Source organism: Sminthopsis crassicaudata, chromosome 4 (genome assembly GCF_048593235.1).
Source record: "Sminthopsis crassicaudata isolate SCR6 chromosome 4, ASM4859323v1, whole genome shotgun sequence".
In the NCBI taxonomy this organism is placed as follows: Eukaryota; Metazoa; Chordata; class Mammalia; order Dasyuromorphia; family Dasyuridae; genus Sminthopsis; species Sminthopsis crassicaudata.
In genome coordinates this window covers 341,809,374-341,824,717 of record NC_133620.1, presented here as the reverse complement: position 1 = coordinate 341,824,717, position 15,344 = coordinate 341,809,374, and the positions used below count along the sequence as shown (strand labels likewise).

The 15,344-nt window shown below is 39.2% G+C and overlaps 1 protein-coding gene across 18 annotated transcripts in view; it reads left to right on the top strand.

Moving 5' to 3' along the window:
- The window catches only part of MAPT (microtubule associated protein tau), a 153,088-nt gene that overhangs the window by 96,752 nt on the left and 40,992 nt on the right, over positions 1–15,344 (top strand). For 10 of the 18 annotated variants that reach the window (XR_012481159.1, XM_074260993.1, XM_074260984.1 and 7 more), the window contains 2 exons: positions 4,703–4,746; positions 13,048–13,177. Coding sequence is in view for 17 of the 18 variants with exons in the window: in XM_074260993.1 (XP_074117094.1) it covers positions 4,703–4,746; positions 13,048–13,177 (174 nt within the window). In the remaining variant the exon portion in view is untranslated. Of the gene's footprint in view, positions 1–4,702; positions 4,747–9,896; positions 10,098–13,047; positions 13,178–15,344 lie in introns of all 18 variants that reach the window. The other 8 variants (XM_074260979.1, XM_074260977.1, XM_074260978.1 and 5 more) reach the window with 1 other exon arrangement.

The window sequence follows — 15,344 nt, the reverse complement described above, 5'->3', positions numbered from 1 at the left end:
GTTCCTCAGTTAAAAGGTGTGTGTCTTGCTCCACTCTTCCCAAGCGTGTGTATTTCCTAGTCACTTGTGCCACAAGCCAGGCTGCTGACACCGTACCAATGAGCTTTTCAGCCCTTCCTTTGAAACCTGCTGCTTGAGAGACTTCCAGGATGTCCACTGGGCACAGACAGAAGGCACTGCTGCTTTCACCTTCCCAGGGTCTTCACGGGCCCCCCTGCTCCTCTCATGCTTGCCTGCCATCTTGCATGTGCGCCGCCACTTAACAATTAATGCTTTCTTCCCTTTTTTGTTCTTGTGGTTCTCTGATTCTGGCTAACTCTTAGGACGTCTATGGTCAGTGACCAGTGGACTGTATTCAACAGAGGAGACATTGCCGTGGTGGGGGGAGAAGGTAATTAGGTATATGTTAAGTGCTTTTATTAATAAAAAAAAATGTCAATAATGAATGAGAAATTGTCATAGGACTCGTATGGTCAGTAGAGCAGAAATATCAGGATATCTGGTAGCCGTATTAAAGTCCAAAACATCATCCTTTGGCAGGGAAAGAAGCCTTTCAGAGGATCCTGATTCCTCCTGTTGTGAAGGAGCCTCCCTCTGTGAAGTTTAGGGCTGCCCCAAAGTATGATGGAGTCTTTCATAAGTCACTCATTCATGTATGTCTTAATGTGCATGTGAGGCCCTATGCTGGATACTTTGCAGCATCACGCAGACAAGGAAACAATGTACAGCGTTAATGTCTGCAAGAACAGCCCAAAATGGAAATGTTGGTGCTGAAAAGACAGGGCAAAGCCAGGAAGACAGAAAGGGAAGTACATGAGGTTCCTTCAGCATCAGTGTCATTCAGTAAGCTTTATGGAGTATCCATCACGTACAAAGCAGTGTGCTTGGTGCTTTGAGGAGGGCAGAAATATGGAAAGACATAATTCCCTGCCCTCCAGGAACCTAGAAGACCTAGCAATATGATAAAGCAGAAATTACCTGAAATGGTGCAGTACAAGAGAAGATGGGCAAAGAAGTTCAGAGGAAGTAGAGGTTTCTTCAAGTTGGGGGCAGAGGGAATTAAGGGAATGACAGACCTAAGTGAGGAATTTGGGGAAGAAGGGCCTTGTGAAAAAAGAGCAATTCAAGAGAAGGTGTGGAAGTGGGAAACTATAGAGTATTTTGGAGACACTAAGGCTAGAGAAGAGGCTGAGATCCAAATTGTGGAGCATCTTGAATAACAGGAAGTAGGAAATCCCAGATTTTTGGAAGCCTATTAAATCGCTTCATTTCCATATATGACAGTCATCCAATAAGACTGCATGGGTTTAGAGGGCATGTGGAAGAAATCAAAATACTATTTTCATATAAAATCCAATTAATTAAAAGATCTCATTGAAGACTTGAGTAGGATTGGATAAAGGAAGAAATGATGTTTTGAGTTTCATTCCATTTCAATTCTGGAGGAATTAACAATAAGAATAAAGAAAATAAAAACAACTTGAGTTTAGAGAACACTTTAAATTTGCAACATGAAACTTCTCATTTTATCTTCACAGTTGTCCTGAGAAGCGGGTGGTATTATCCCCATTTTAGAGTTGAGGAAACTGAATCCAGGTAGAGGAGAAGTAATGAAAAAGGCAGGGTTTGAACTTATGTCTTTCTGAATACTAGAGATTATCCATTGCTTTTGTTTTTTGTAATGATTTGCCTTCTGAAGAAAGAGAATGGAAGGGACAAGAGACATTCCTATGCCTTTTTGTTCCTGTTCAACCCTTAATTTGGCAATAATCATACTAATGTGTACCATGAACTATTATACTAAATGTTAGAGAATACCCTTGTGACCCTGGCATGTCAGGAATCCATGCCATGAAAATGACAGACTTCAAAAGTAAAGAGCAGACTTCACCCCAAAAACCACCAGTTTGGGAGGCATGTTTTTGGACTTGGCTTTAGAGGCTTTTGGGCAAAGGAAGCCAAGAGTTTGTCTGCCATCTTGGTCATGTAAGAGGACGTGTAAGAGGAAGGCTGAAGCTGCATCTGGTGTCAGATTACCTCCCTCCTTCTCCAAGCCTCTGGAGGGCTATGGCCACGGGACAGTGCACTTGGAACTGGTGGGATGCTGGCTCCAGTTTAGTCCCTGTTGAGTTGGGGGGGAGACAGAAGGAAAGACAGGGAGAGATCTGCAATTGCAGCCAAAAGTGAGCAGTACTTGTTTATATTGTTTACCTTCTCATTACTTATTTCACATGATTTTATATATATATGTATATATATATATATGTATATATATACACATATATAAAGAAAGAGAGAGAGAGAGAGAGATCTTTGTCCAATTATAAACAAACAAAAATCAAAGGGTCCCTAGATCCTTTTCTGATTTGGCACTGAATGACATTGAATAGAGATTTGGAAAAATATTGTTTTATCCTTTTTGAGATATCAGACTTATTCCTCCTTTATCACAAGAGGAAGAATATCCCATTTCAAAATCTCACCATTTTGAGATTTTGAACCATTTCATGGTCATACATTTTAGATAAATGCAAGATCTGTATCATCCTTCTCAATCTCTCTATGAATTAATTTATTTTTTCTGAGACAACTGGGGTTAAGTGATTTGCCCAGGGTCACACAGCTAGGACGTATTAAGTGTCTGAGGTCAGATTTGAAGTCATATCCTCCTGACTTCAGGGCTGGTGATCTATCCACTGTTCCACCTAGCTGCCCCATAAGCTAATCTTTTGCAATAAATGCTGAGCCCAGAAACTGAGCCCAGAAAAGACCAGCTTCCTATGATGTGCTTTACTCAATACAATCATTCTAATATAAGTGAAATACCCACTGTAATGGGTAATTAATAATTAATAGAACAATCTAAGCATAGATTACTTATTTGCTAGGCATTCAAAAGAATGGGTCAGTGGACTCTCTAGTTAGTCCAGAAACCTCAAATATACAATACAGCAGATTTTTGTACTCAAAAAACTATCGAAGGCCAAAAAGTTCTGTTAATTATGACAAAAATAATTAACTGGGATACAAAATTAGGTAATTAATTTCTCATTGGAGGAAAGTTCAAGGACTTTCCAAGTTAGGAGGGGAATAAATAAGTTTTAGGGTCCTCTTCACAAAATTGAAAGATACTGATTATATCCACCTGCATGTATGAAACAATAGCTTATGTAATGTAGTTTCCCATGGATGAAAAGCAACAAAATGAAGAATATGTAATAGCACAAGATAGAGTCACTCTTCAAATTTAGAATCTGCTTGGTGGTCCTGATTCTCATATAAACTAAGCATATTTTATACGTGTTCATTGTATCTCTTCATCTATCCTTAGATGTGGGTACTAAGTGTCCTTCCACCCACATCCTGCATTAAGTCCATAGAGATATTATCTATTACAAGTGGAGTTCCATCCCAGCTCTTACATGTGGGGTACCCCTTTCTTTTTTAGTCATGGAGCATACCCCCTGACAATGCTACAAGGAAAGGGGGCAGGAAAGCTGGCATCAAGAAATTGGGCCATTCTTGTCCATTGGCCATCCTCCTATATAGGGCCTTTAAGATGGAGTACAAAACAGGGGCAGCTAGCTGGCACAGTGGATAGAGCACCAGCCTTGAATTCAGGAGGACCCGGGTTCAAATCTGCTCTCAGACACTTAACACTTCCTAGCTGTGTGACCCTGGGCAAGTCACTGAACCCCAGCCTCAGGGGAAAAAAAAAAAAAAAAAAAAAAAAAAAAAAAAAAAAAAAAAAGATGGAGTACAAATACCTACATTCCTTCTTCCTTAAAATCCCCAAAACCAAACTCAAAAACATGCCATCAAACTGGTGAACTTTGGTGCAATAATCCACTCTCAACATAGGTGGTGCATGGGGAGAGCACCTTGCCTAAGAGTCAGCAGGACCTGAGTTCAGGTCCCTGGCTGGGAATCTGAGCAATCATTTAACTTCTGTTTGTCTCAGTTTTTTCTTCTGTAAAACAAGGATAATAAAAGCATCTATCTCCCAGGATTGTTATAGTCATAATTGTAAAGTCCTTAGCACAGGGCCTGGCACATAATAAGAACTCTGCAAATGTTAGCTATGTTGGTTATTATTTCCATAGCAGCCCAGGAGGCTAGGGTTACCCATCATAAAAATGAAACTCTCAAGGGGGTTTGCACTCTAGTTAAGAATGGTACTCTACAGAGCTTTGTTTTTGTGGTTAAAGGGGCAAGGGAGGGAGAGAGAGTGCATGAATGTGATGTTAATTGAGGGGCTGAGGGAGATCTTGGGTGAATAACCTTTCAAGACTAAAGTTCCTTTATTCTCTGGGTTGATTTTCTAGACCCATATAATATGTCTTCACTTAATTGTTAAAAATGTGTTAGATGTTATTCAGTTTCATATGAACTGTTCCAATAGGTGCCTAAAGACCACGCCAGGATAACAATCCAACTCCTGCATGTTCCTGACATTTGACCAACCTATTCCTTCTCCCTGTTTTGTCCCAGATTGGTTATACCCCTTTTGCCGCTGAAGTACGAAACCTAACAAATCCATTAGGTTTCTCATAAACGCTCTCCAGCTCCACCTGAATAAAGCATGTACCGCTGACCCAAGCAAAATGCAAATTACTGAGTGTCCCTTTTATGAACCTGAGGACACGGGCTGTCCAACCTTGTACTTAGACCTCACACTCCATCTTATTTTTTATTTCCTCAGCTCGTAAAGGCAGCACAGCTGGAAGTGATGAGAAAAAAGCCAAGGTAAGATGGTTGATACATCTGTAAAATTTTGGAATATGAATTCAGTTGATTCTAAAACCATTTAAAAAAAACTTTTGAGTAAAAAATATTCAAGGATATGTTGGGCAGATCAATAGTTCGATCTAAACTGTTATTTTTGTTGTTAAGAAAGATGAAATAATAAGTAGCAGGTATTTAAATAGTGCCTTACATATATTCCCCTATTTGATTCTCACAACCTTATGAGGTAGGTGTGCAAGGTACCCCCCATTTTATAGATGAGGATTTGGAAAATTGTGACCAAGATCACAGAGCTAATAAATGGCAGAGGTATGATTTAAGATTCAGGGCTCTTTCTATTTTTATCTATTCCAAAGCAGGGCTTAAAAGTCTCCTCTAAAAACCAAAAAAAAACAAAAACAAAAACAAAACAAAAAAAAAAAAAAAAACAATTATTCTGACATCTTAGCAAAAGATTATTAATGCTCCCAGTAGTGAAAAACAATTAGCATATATATGAATTATGTTTCTTCTTGTAGTTTAATTACTTTAAGTATACAGGTCTTTAAGAAACAAAAGCTTATTCTAAATTCTCCAAGTATGTTGGTATTTCGCACACATTGCTTGGCATAGCAAGGAGCTAAAGCTCAGCAAACACTTTTATGTTAAAACATCAGTACAAAATAACATAGAATAAACTATAGAACACTGAAGTGATACAGAAGCAGAGATGGGGAAGAGTTACCACTGGCTATATGAGGCTAGTCAAGGAAGGTCTTTTGTGGGGATAGGCCATGTGCTGGACCTAAAGGAATAGTGGATGTGAATTGATGGGAAAGTGAAAGAAGGGCATCCCAGGAAAGGGCAGTATAAATGCAAGCATGGAATTGTGGTAGAGAAAAATGTGCCCAAGACAAGCAACAAATTGGTTTGGCCATCCCCAAAAAATCTAGTCTGTGGAGACAGATAAGAGGATTGGATTAGGAAAATGTTTGAGATTTTTTTTAAGTTGAGAAGACCTTAAATGCAAGCCGAGGAAATTAAATTTATTCCAATAGCAATGGGGATCACCTGAAGTTTCTTGAGCGAGGGAGTGACCTATAAGATTTTCAACCTCTAGTTCTCACAAAGACCTTAGGACACAGGAGTGAAAACAAAAAGGGAAGTTAGGGGTCATATAATCCAATCTCCTCATTTTGCAGATTAGGAAACTGGGATCCAGAGAGAAGTAATCACCTAATAGCACCTCAGGTGCTATTGGCAGCGCTGTGATTCTCTATCTCCCTTTGGGGTTGGGAGATTTGAAAACAATGTGGATTCAGTATTTCAAGGCAGCATTTTTCTGATCAATTTATTCATTTATTCAGCCTACCTGTGATATTGTGAAAGGTCCCTCTTCTCAATAAGTTGGCCAGTCTAGTAGTAGATTGAGACATTCTGATAAATCATATGGTTGAGTACACAACAGAATACAAGTTGAATGCTAAAGTGAAATAAGAGATATAAATTAAGTTCCACAGTTTTTCAGAAAGAGGATATAGTACTTTGATCTAGTGGAAGGTCAAGGAAGGCTTCGTGGAAGAGAAGGCATTTGTATATAACATCTCCAACTTAATAGAATCCAAAACTGATCTCATCATCTTCTAACCCAATCTATGTACTCATCACCTGTCCTGGGATATTAATCTCCAAATTGATCCTTCCTACTTCCAGTCTCTTCTCTCTGAATCATTCTTTACACAGCTGCTAAAATACTATTACTAAGACTTAAGTTTGACCATGTTACTCCCTTCTCAAAAACCTTCCCAATAAAAGAAAAAACCATCAGCCTAGCATAAGGCTTTTTTCCACAATGTGGTTTCAACCTACCTTTAATGTTTTGTTTATTATTCCCCTTCACGTAAACTGTATTCCAGCCAAACAGAAGCATGAGCCATTTCCCGGACTCATTATGCCATCTCATGCCTTTGTGCATTGACATTTACATAGACTGTCCCTCTGGAAATAAATTTTTCTTCATCTTTGCAGAATCCTGATCTTATTTCAAGACTCAAGTGCCTAACAGCTAACAATTTTTAGCAGTTCTGATCCTGGAGTCAGGAAGACTAAGCCCATATGAGAGCAGCTCTTGGTTGCCAAGATGAGGAGTTGGGACTTTGTTTGAGGGGCATTTGGTAGCAACTAAAGCTTTTTGAACAAACTACAGCATGATCAGGACCAGCTTCAGAAATATTAATCCAACTACAAGATACAGCTATACAGATAAAATCAGAGGAAGGGAAGCCAGTCAAAAGGATATTGGGGTTTTAGGCAAGAGGTAATGAGAATAAGAGCTAGGGCTAGGGCAGGATGGAAATGCCCCAGCTCTGCCCCTGATTACCTTACCTATGTAACCTTGGAGAATCACACTTATGACCCTTATCCCCCCTGCCAGGTGTTCTGGACCTCAGCCTCTTGATGAAAGGATTGACTTGGGGTGAATTTTGTTTTTAAAGCATCAATAGGATTTATCAAGTAATTGGAATTGAGAGTTGAGAGAAAAAGATGTCAAGGATGATGCTGTAGTTGTATTATGAGAAAAGTCCTAATATATAGTCAGAAGACCTGGATTTGAAATTTGGCTTTACTTATACAAATCTTGCAATTATCTCTGATCCTCAATTTCCTCGCCTATAAAATGAAGGGGTTGGACTCAGTGAACTCTAATATCCTCCTTTTGAGTTCTAAATTCAGTCTTCCTAATGACCCTATTATTTTGAATCTGAGCGACAGAGAAAACACTGGTACCATTAATGAATAAAGAATTTGGGAGTAAAAACAGGCTTGAGGAAGAAGAAGGAAGGACATGTTCAGGTGTGGACATGTTAGGTTTAAATTCCAGAGAGAGATTCAGGTAGAGTTACCCAGTAAAACATTAGAAATACAAGTCTGAAAGTTAAGAGAAGCATAGGTTGGGGAATTGTCTGCATTCGAAGTTGAAGGTCATGACAACAGGGATGAAATCATCAAAGGAGAGATGGCAGAAAACAGCAGAGATCTTAGAACATCACAGAGATTAGGGTTTGATGTTGGTGGAGGGGAGTTGTTAACAAAGAAAAGACGTCCACCCAGATGGAGGAGGAATTGGAGAATGCAGTGTTATGGAAGCCAGAGGGAAGAAGAGTTTCAAGAAAGGGTTTTGTGTTAGATAAATAGAGGTAATCAAAGAATAGGGAGACTGAGAAAAGGTTCATTGGATTCAGTTATTACAAAGGCTTTGGGAAGCCATTATTAATGGCTTTTGAGAGAATAGTTTGCATAAAAGGAAGGCTTTGCCACAGAGAGCCTGGCAGAGAGTGGAGTAGAGGATGGGGGGATCTGATAATAGCATGAAAAAAGGAATGATTATTAGGAGATGCTAAAGAAAGGGTTTGGAGGGAATCAGGTGGGGACAAAGAGCATAGCGACCACTATGTCTTGACCCGTGGATGTAGATTTTCTTGTGTCTCATTTTTAGTCCTGCCTGATTTTTCGTGATCCCATTTGAGCTTTTATTGACGAAGATACTGGAGTGGCTTGCCATTTCCTTCTCCAGCTCATTTTACATTCCCGAGGCTAGCAGAACGAAGTGACTTGTCCAGGATCACACAGCTGATGTCTGGGGTCACATCTGAACTCAGTCCCCCTGACTTCAGGCCTGATCTGTGCCACCTGTATATCTGGATATTTGCCGACATTTCTTAAAGACATCTCAAAGAGATTTCAGCTCCAAAAGCAAATCTATGTGAAATGTCCATTGTCTTTGAGTGGCAGTGGATTTTTGCCATAAATAATAGTAGTGTAAATTTGTGGGGTTTTTTTCCTTCTAAGATTTTACATTAATGAGTCTCTTTGGGTAATGTTAAGATTAGATAGTTGACTTTGAAATTAGCTGTAGGGACAGCTAGGTGGTACAGTGAATAGATCACCAGCCCTGAATTCAGGAGAATCTGAGTTTAAGTCTGGCCTCAGACACTTAACATTTCCTAGCTGTGTGACCCTGGACAAGTCATTTAACCCCAAATGCCTGAGCAAAGAAAAATGAAAGAAAAAAAGAAAAGAAAAAGAAAAAAAAGAAATTAGCTGTAGCTTGAATTTTAGGGTTTTATGTGTGGGTGTGGGTGTGGTTGTGGGTGGGTGGGTGGGTGTGGGTGTGTCTTAGTTTATTGTGTAGTTTGCTGGAGCCAGTAAAGACCTACAGAATTATAGCACTTAAATGAAAAGAGCAGAACCAGGAGATCATTATACATGGAAACCAGACTGTACGATGATCAATTCTGATGGATGTGGCTCTCTTCAACAATGAGATGATCCAGGCCAGTTCCAATGATCTTGTGATAAAGAGATCCACCTACACCCAAAGAGAACTATGGGAACTGAGTGTGGTTCACAACATACATTTTCACTCTTTTCTGTTGTTGTTTGCATGCAATTTATTTTTCTTCTTTTTTTCCAATTTAATTTGATTTTTCTTATGCAGCAAGATAATTGTATAAAAATGTATGCATATATTGGATTTAACATATATTTCTACCATGTTTAACATATATTGGACTACTGCCACCTAGGGGAGGGGGTAGGAGAAGGGGGGAAATTGGAACACAAGGTTTTGCAAGGGCTAATGACGAATTATCCATGTATAACATGTTTTTAAAAAATTTTAAAAAAAAGCTTTAATTAAAAAAAAAAAAGAATTATAGTCCTGCCCCAGTCTTGAAAATATGTAAACCTATGAAAGCATAATGCACCAGTATTTCAACAGTCACATATATTTGTAAAATGTCACAGCTGGAAAAAACCGTAGATTGTTTGGTTCAACCCCCTCATTTAACATATGGGAAACCTGAGGCAGAATTACACAGCAAGGTAAAGGCAGAGCCGGGATCAGAACTCAGAACTCCTGAATGGGGCCCATTCATGCCTGCTGCTGTGAGTCCATCTCTGCCTCGGAAATTGAGCCGATCCCAGAGTGGTGTAAAGCACCAGAGGCATTCAAGATTTCCCTCCTTCTCCACCCCTTTCAGGGATCCCCCAACAAAACCCAAGCCCAGCATCCTCATTATTCCAGCTGCAATCTCCCTCCCTCAATTTTGGTTTGTTTTCTTTTCCTGTACTGATTTTGGTTCTGATTTTATTTTATGTTCACATTTAAGACATCCACACCTTCCTCTGCTCAAACCTTCCTGAAAGGTAGACCAACCATTAGCCCTAAAAGACCCTCTCCTGTTAGCTCAGACCCTTCGCTCCCACCCTCCAGCCCAGCTGTGTCCTCAGGACCAGGTTCCTCTCCTAAACACGTCTCTTCTGTCACATCCCATACTGGCAGTTCTGGAGCCAAAGCAATGAAACCCAAGGTAAGGAGCCTGGCTTTGCACAGGGTCAAGCTATGCTGGTGGGGATGGCTGGTTCTCCCCTCAGCGATTGCACTCTGATCCTTGGAAAACGACTTTGGGGTCTGTTTGTCACTCGTCCCTGTAACTGTGCAGCAAGATTCAGCCGAGCTGAACCGGGGTCCCTGCTCTGAATAAGTTAAAGGAAGAGCAAGTTATATTAGAGGAGCTTGTAGTGTTTAATATTAATTGAGGCCTTTGTTATAATGGGGAAGGGTGTTATTTCTCAAGGAAGGAAGAATGGGGGGTGGGATGGAATGAACTAAATCTCCCAGTGTTTCATTAAAACCATGAACATAAATTGCTTAGAGAAGCACCTGAAAATTGCCAGGAAAACTGAAAAATAGGCAAAAATTAGGTTTAAACCAACATATTATCCTACATATCACAATAAATTTTAAATGGATACATAATTTGAATGTTAAAAGGTCATACCATTAAAAATTAGAAGAGCATCAAATACAGACACCTTTCATAGCTGTGGCTAAGAGGGAGAATTCTTTTTTTTTTAAACTTTTTTTTTTAAGAGGGAGAATTCTTAAGGCTTAGAAGCAGTCATGAAAAAGTAAATTTTACACAAAATTGAAAAGTTTTTATGACAAAATAAATGGGATTCACATAACAAGGGAAAAGTAATTAATAGAGAGAAAATGTATATATGAAATGCCTCTGATAAGTGTCATATCCATGATATAATATGAACTCGTAAGACCAAAACCATTCTTAGGTGGATAAGTAACCAAAGACTTGGAAAAGAAGTTTTAAAAAGAATGGTAAGCCATGAAAATTTGTTCCAGATCATTTAATAACAAAAGAGAACTGCAAATCAAAATAATGTTGAGATTTTGCTTCTCCTTCGGCCAGTTGTCAGAGATGACAAAAGATAAATAGCGTTGGAAGGTTTGAAGAGACAAGATGATTACTATAGTCATGTTGGGGCTATGAATTCATCTGAACTTTCTCAAAAATTATTTAAATTGTGCTACAAACGTGATTACAAATCATATACTGCTAGCCATATACCCCCAAAAAATCAGCTATAGGAAGAAAGGTCGCAACTATACCAAAATTTCCATTTTGCGGTCCAAAACTGCAGTATTTTTTGTGATAGCAAGTCAAGGTATGAAAAAAAAAATCATGATTACATGAATGTTATAAAATATTACTGTACCAAAATAAATAATGAATATAAAAAATTCAGGGAAGCATGAAAAGACATATGAACTGACACAGAGTGAAATGAACAAAACCAAGAAAACAGTATATAGAGGTATTGCCACAAAGTAAACTATAATAAACAAAAAAATGAAACTGAACTGCTACATAGTTCTACTAATCAAGCTTGGCCCTAGAGACAAGTTTCTAAAACTGCACCTTCCTTTCTTCTTTGCAGAGGTGGGGGATTAAGGATATGGAATATTGCATATATTATCAGACATGGTTTATATCTTAAAGGTCAGTTTTGCTAAACTGCTTTCTCTGCCCCCCCCTTTGGTCATTGTTTTAAGCAATAACTTACTGGATAAGATTGGTAAGATACAGTCAGAAATAAAGGTTATATAAAAACAGGATGTCAGTAAAACCAAGATTTTTAAGAGCTTTTAAATTTCATTTAATGAAAATTATCTGTTTTTATTACAATTATCACATCTCTATGATGTGACCTTTCATATTTATGTATCTCATTTGAAGTTCTGTGCATATGTGGGTTAAAATGTTAGCCCAAACTTAATTTTTACCAAAATGCTTTCTAGTTTTTCCAACGGTTTTTGTCAAACAAAGATCCCTTAACCCATTATTTCATATCATTCAATATGAACATTATGTTTTATTCTGAGTTTTCACCTAGTAGGTTCCATTCAAAATTTTTCCTTTTTTTTTTTAAGCAAATAGTAAAATTATTGCTTTATAGATAATTTGAGCTATAGTAAGGCTGCATTCTCCTATCTCTGTTTTTTTTTTTTTTTTATTTCTCTTGAGATTTTTTGTGCCTTCAGATAATTTTTTGAGAGCCTAGTTCTGTAAAGTAACAACATTGTGGTAGTTTGATTGGCATGGTACTAAATACATAAATTTTATTTTTATGCAAACAGTATCATCATTTTTGAAAATTATTTTGGCATGGTGGTTGGGTTCTTTTGAGTTACATAGTTCTCATTCGTTTGTATAAGATATATATTCATCATCCAACATTCACTCTGAAGCCAACCATCCATCCTTCAATATTATTTACTTTTTGTTTGTATGTTGTAGCTAATCCCTTGCAACCTTTCATTTGTTACCTACTCAAAAAAGACATTTTAATATAACAAAAAGATAGCTTTAAAAACCCCATGAGTTGGGATAGGAGCAAAATTCAGAAACTAGTAATGGAGGTGCTGAATCTGATGGCATTATTAGTTGCTAATTAAATAAACCAGTTGAATTAGAATAGAAGCATCCACTTGGGCACAATTTACTTCTAAAAGGACATAAGCTGGTTGATTTTTCTAGTAAAATTGATATCAGGTAAAATTATTTTAGATAACTGTGTTTGGAGAAATGTAAGGCTTTTTGTTATTAACCAGTGTAATAGTTCCAATGGGAAATTTTCAAGCATGGCTTGACAAACTTCATAGACTTGGTCAAGATCAGGAATGATGATATTAATTCACATTCTGGAAATTTGCTTGCTTGACACATAAATAAGGGTCATATGTTGTAGGGGCCAGGTGAAAACCAAACCATCATTTGTTCTACCTTTGCAGTGGATAAACCCCAAATTTGGATTCTGACTTGATAAAGGGATAGAACTTGAATATGATAAAATTGAAAGTTTGATGTGAGGTTTGTAAAAAAAAGCACAAGAGGAAATCATGCTGGATTTCAGAGATGTTTACATGCAGTAAATTTTCCCTTCTGATTTGGTTCACAGGGGGCAGAGAGTAAAAGCGGCATAAAGATGGCCACTCCCAGGGCGGCAGCACCTTCTGGTCAGAAAGGACCAGCCAATGCAACCAGAATTCCGGCCAAAACATCAGCCCCAAAGACACCTCCAAGTGCTGGTAGGAAAAACTGCCTCAGCATGGAGCTGCAGATGCACCAAGGGCCTCAGTGGATATGTGGCCAGCTTCTTGGGGCAATCAAGTGGGGAGCAGCCATCCTTCTGCCCCTCAGAATGGCCTTGGAAGCATTCTCTGGCACAGCCAGCAGGCTCAGGCTACCGTGATAGAGCATGAGGCTTGTACACAGTTTGGTTGGTAGAGTTTAGATAGCTTCTTACAGTTTTACCCAGATGAGACCCAAGCAGTTTGGGGATGGACACTCATTCATGCATTATTATTCTATTCATTCAATAACTGCTTACTAAATAAAGGTTCTTTTTAGAGCACTGTGGTAGGTTTAGACATGAAGCTTAAAGCAGTGGGCCTGGTGATATACATATAAATGGATCATAGCCATTGCATGGCTATGATCATGCAATAAGAGAGAATATAGCATATTGGACAGAGCTGGATTCAAATCCTGCTTCTGGCAAGTATCAGCCAATCACTGAACCAGTAAGGCAGGTCTTTAAAAACACAAGTCCCAGGTCAGTAGAGCAGCTGCATTAATTGCTGAAGGAAATGTGCCCCCATCCATGAAATCACTGATCCAAGTATGCAATCGCTATAATGTTAAAAAGAAACTTAAGAACACAAGGCAGCTACAAGGGAAAAGAGGTCATTTTCAAGCTTTGGGGGGGTTTCTTTTTTGTTGTTTTGGCAAGGCTGTCGGGGTTAAGTGACTTGCTAGGGGTTTTACAGCTAGTGTTTTAAGCCAGATTTGAATTTAGATCCCCCCCAGACCTGGTGCTCTATCCACTGCACCACTAGCTGCTGTATCATTTTCAAACTTTCAAACAAGAATTGTCCCTGAATTGTAGAAGATGCATAAGGAGAACAAAGTATATGAAGATTGGAAAGGGAGGGGGGGGCCAGTTATGAAGGGCTTGAAAGATGCAAACCAGGGGGTTTATATTTGGTCCTGAAAGTACTAGGGAGCCACCTGAGGTTATTAAGCTGGGAGGAGAGGTGACATGGGTAAATCTGAACCCAGGTCCTCTGAGGGCAAGACCTCCACTCTTTCTGACTGTAGCCTAATGCCTCCCTTTTCACTCAGGCAGGGTTTATCCCCAGGGTGGGTGTAGAGAGCACACACAGATCTGGGTCCTTGTCAGACTGGGCTGGATGGGCTGTTTGCCTGCAAGGCTGCCTCCCCACCTGATGGGCAGAACTCTAGCCAGAAAGTCACCATTCCCATCTTGGGGCAGAGATCCCCCACGGCCAGGACTCTCTGTTAATGGTCTCTTCCTCAGATTCTACATCAGAAAACAAGAGAATTCCCAACTCATCAAGCCGCTGGGCTCGGCTGCAGGTGTGTCCTGAATTTTTGAAAATGCAGCATAGATCAAAGTCCAAACTTTAAAGGAAAACAAGTTGGAAAAATTAGCTGCCAGTTTTCGCTTTATAAAGGAATTCATAGCCTAAGGTCCTTAGCTGTTCCAAATCTTCCCCACACACACCCCATAGTTCTGGGTGATCTAAGTTTGTAGATTATTAACTAATTAGTGGAGAATTGGGACTGGAAGAGTAAAGAGTGAAATTGAAGGGTGACAGAACTGTGTGAAAGGTCTCTAAAACAAGTGTGTGTACAATGGGATCATAGTTTTGCTTAACCAAAGGACAGGGACCCCCAACTCTTTGTAAGTACAACTGGTGTGCAAAGGAAAGTGACTTGGACTTTGGGCAGTTTCTATTGCTCGGCCCAGCCCTGAAGATAGGCTTGGATGAATGCATTAAATAATCCCTCCATCCAATGGCTAACCACTTGCTGTACTATGCTGGACCTTCTTTTCTAACTGTTGGGACAACTCTCTGGCCGAGGGCCCTCAGACTATTAAAAAAAGCAAAACTGGACTTTAATAATTACCTCATAATTAGTTACTTCTGTAAATTAATGAATTCTAGATATTCCCTGGCAGAAGGGGGAGGGAAGGGTTGGCATGGAGTCCATTCCAAAGAAATCTGAAAGTCAGCTTGACAGGAGCCTACAAAAGGGCAGCTGGGCCCTCAGTCAGGAACCAAGTTGAATTCAAATTCAACCTCAGGCTCTTACTAGTCTTTGTGAATTTGGGCAAAGCACTTAGTGTCAAACTTCTGTCTACTTCAGTTTCATCTATAAAATGAGCTG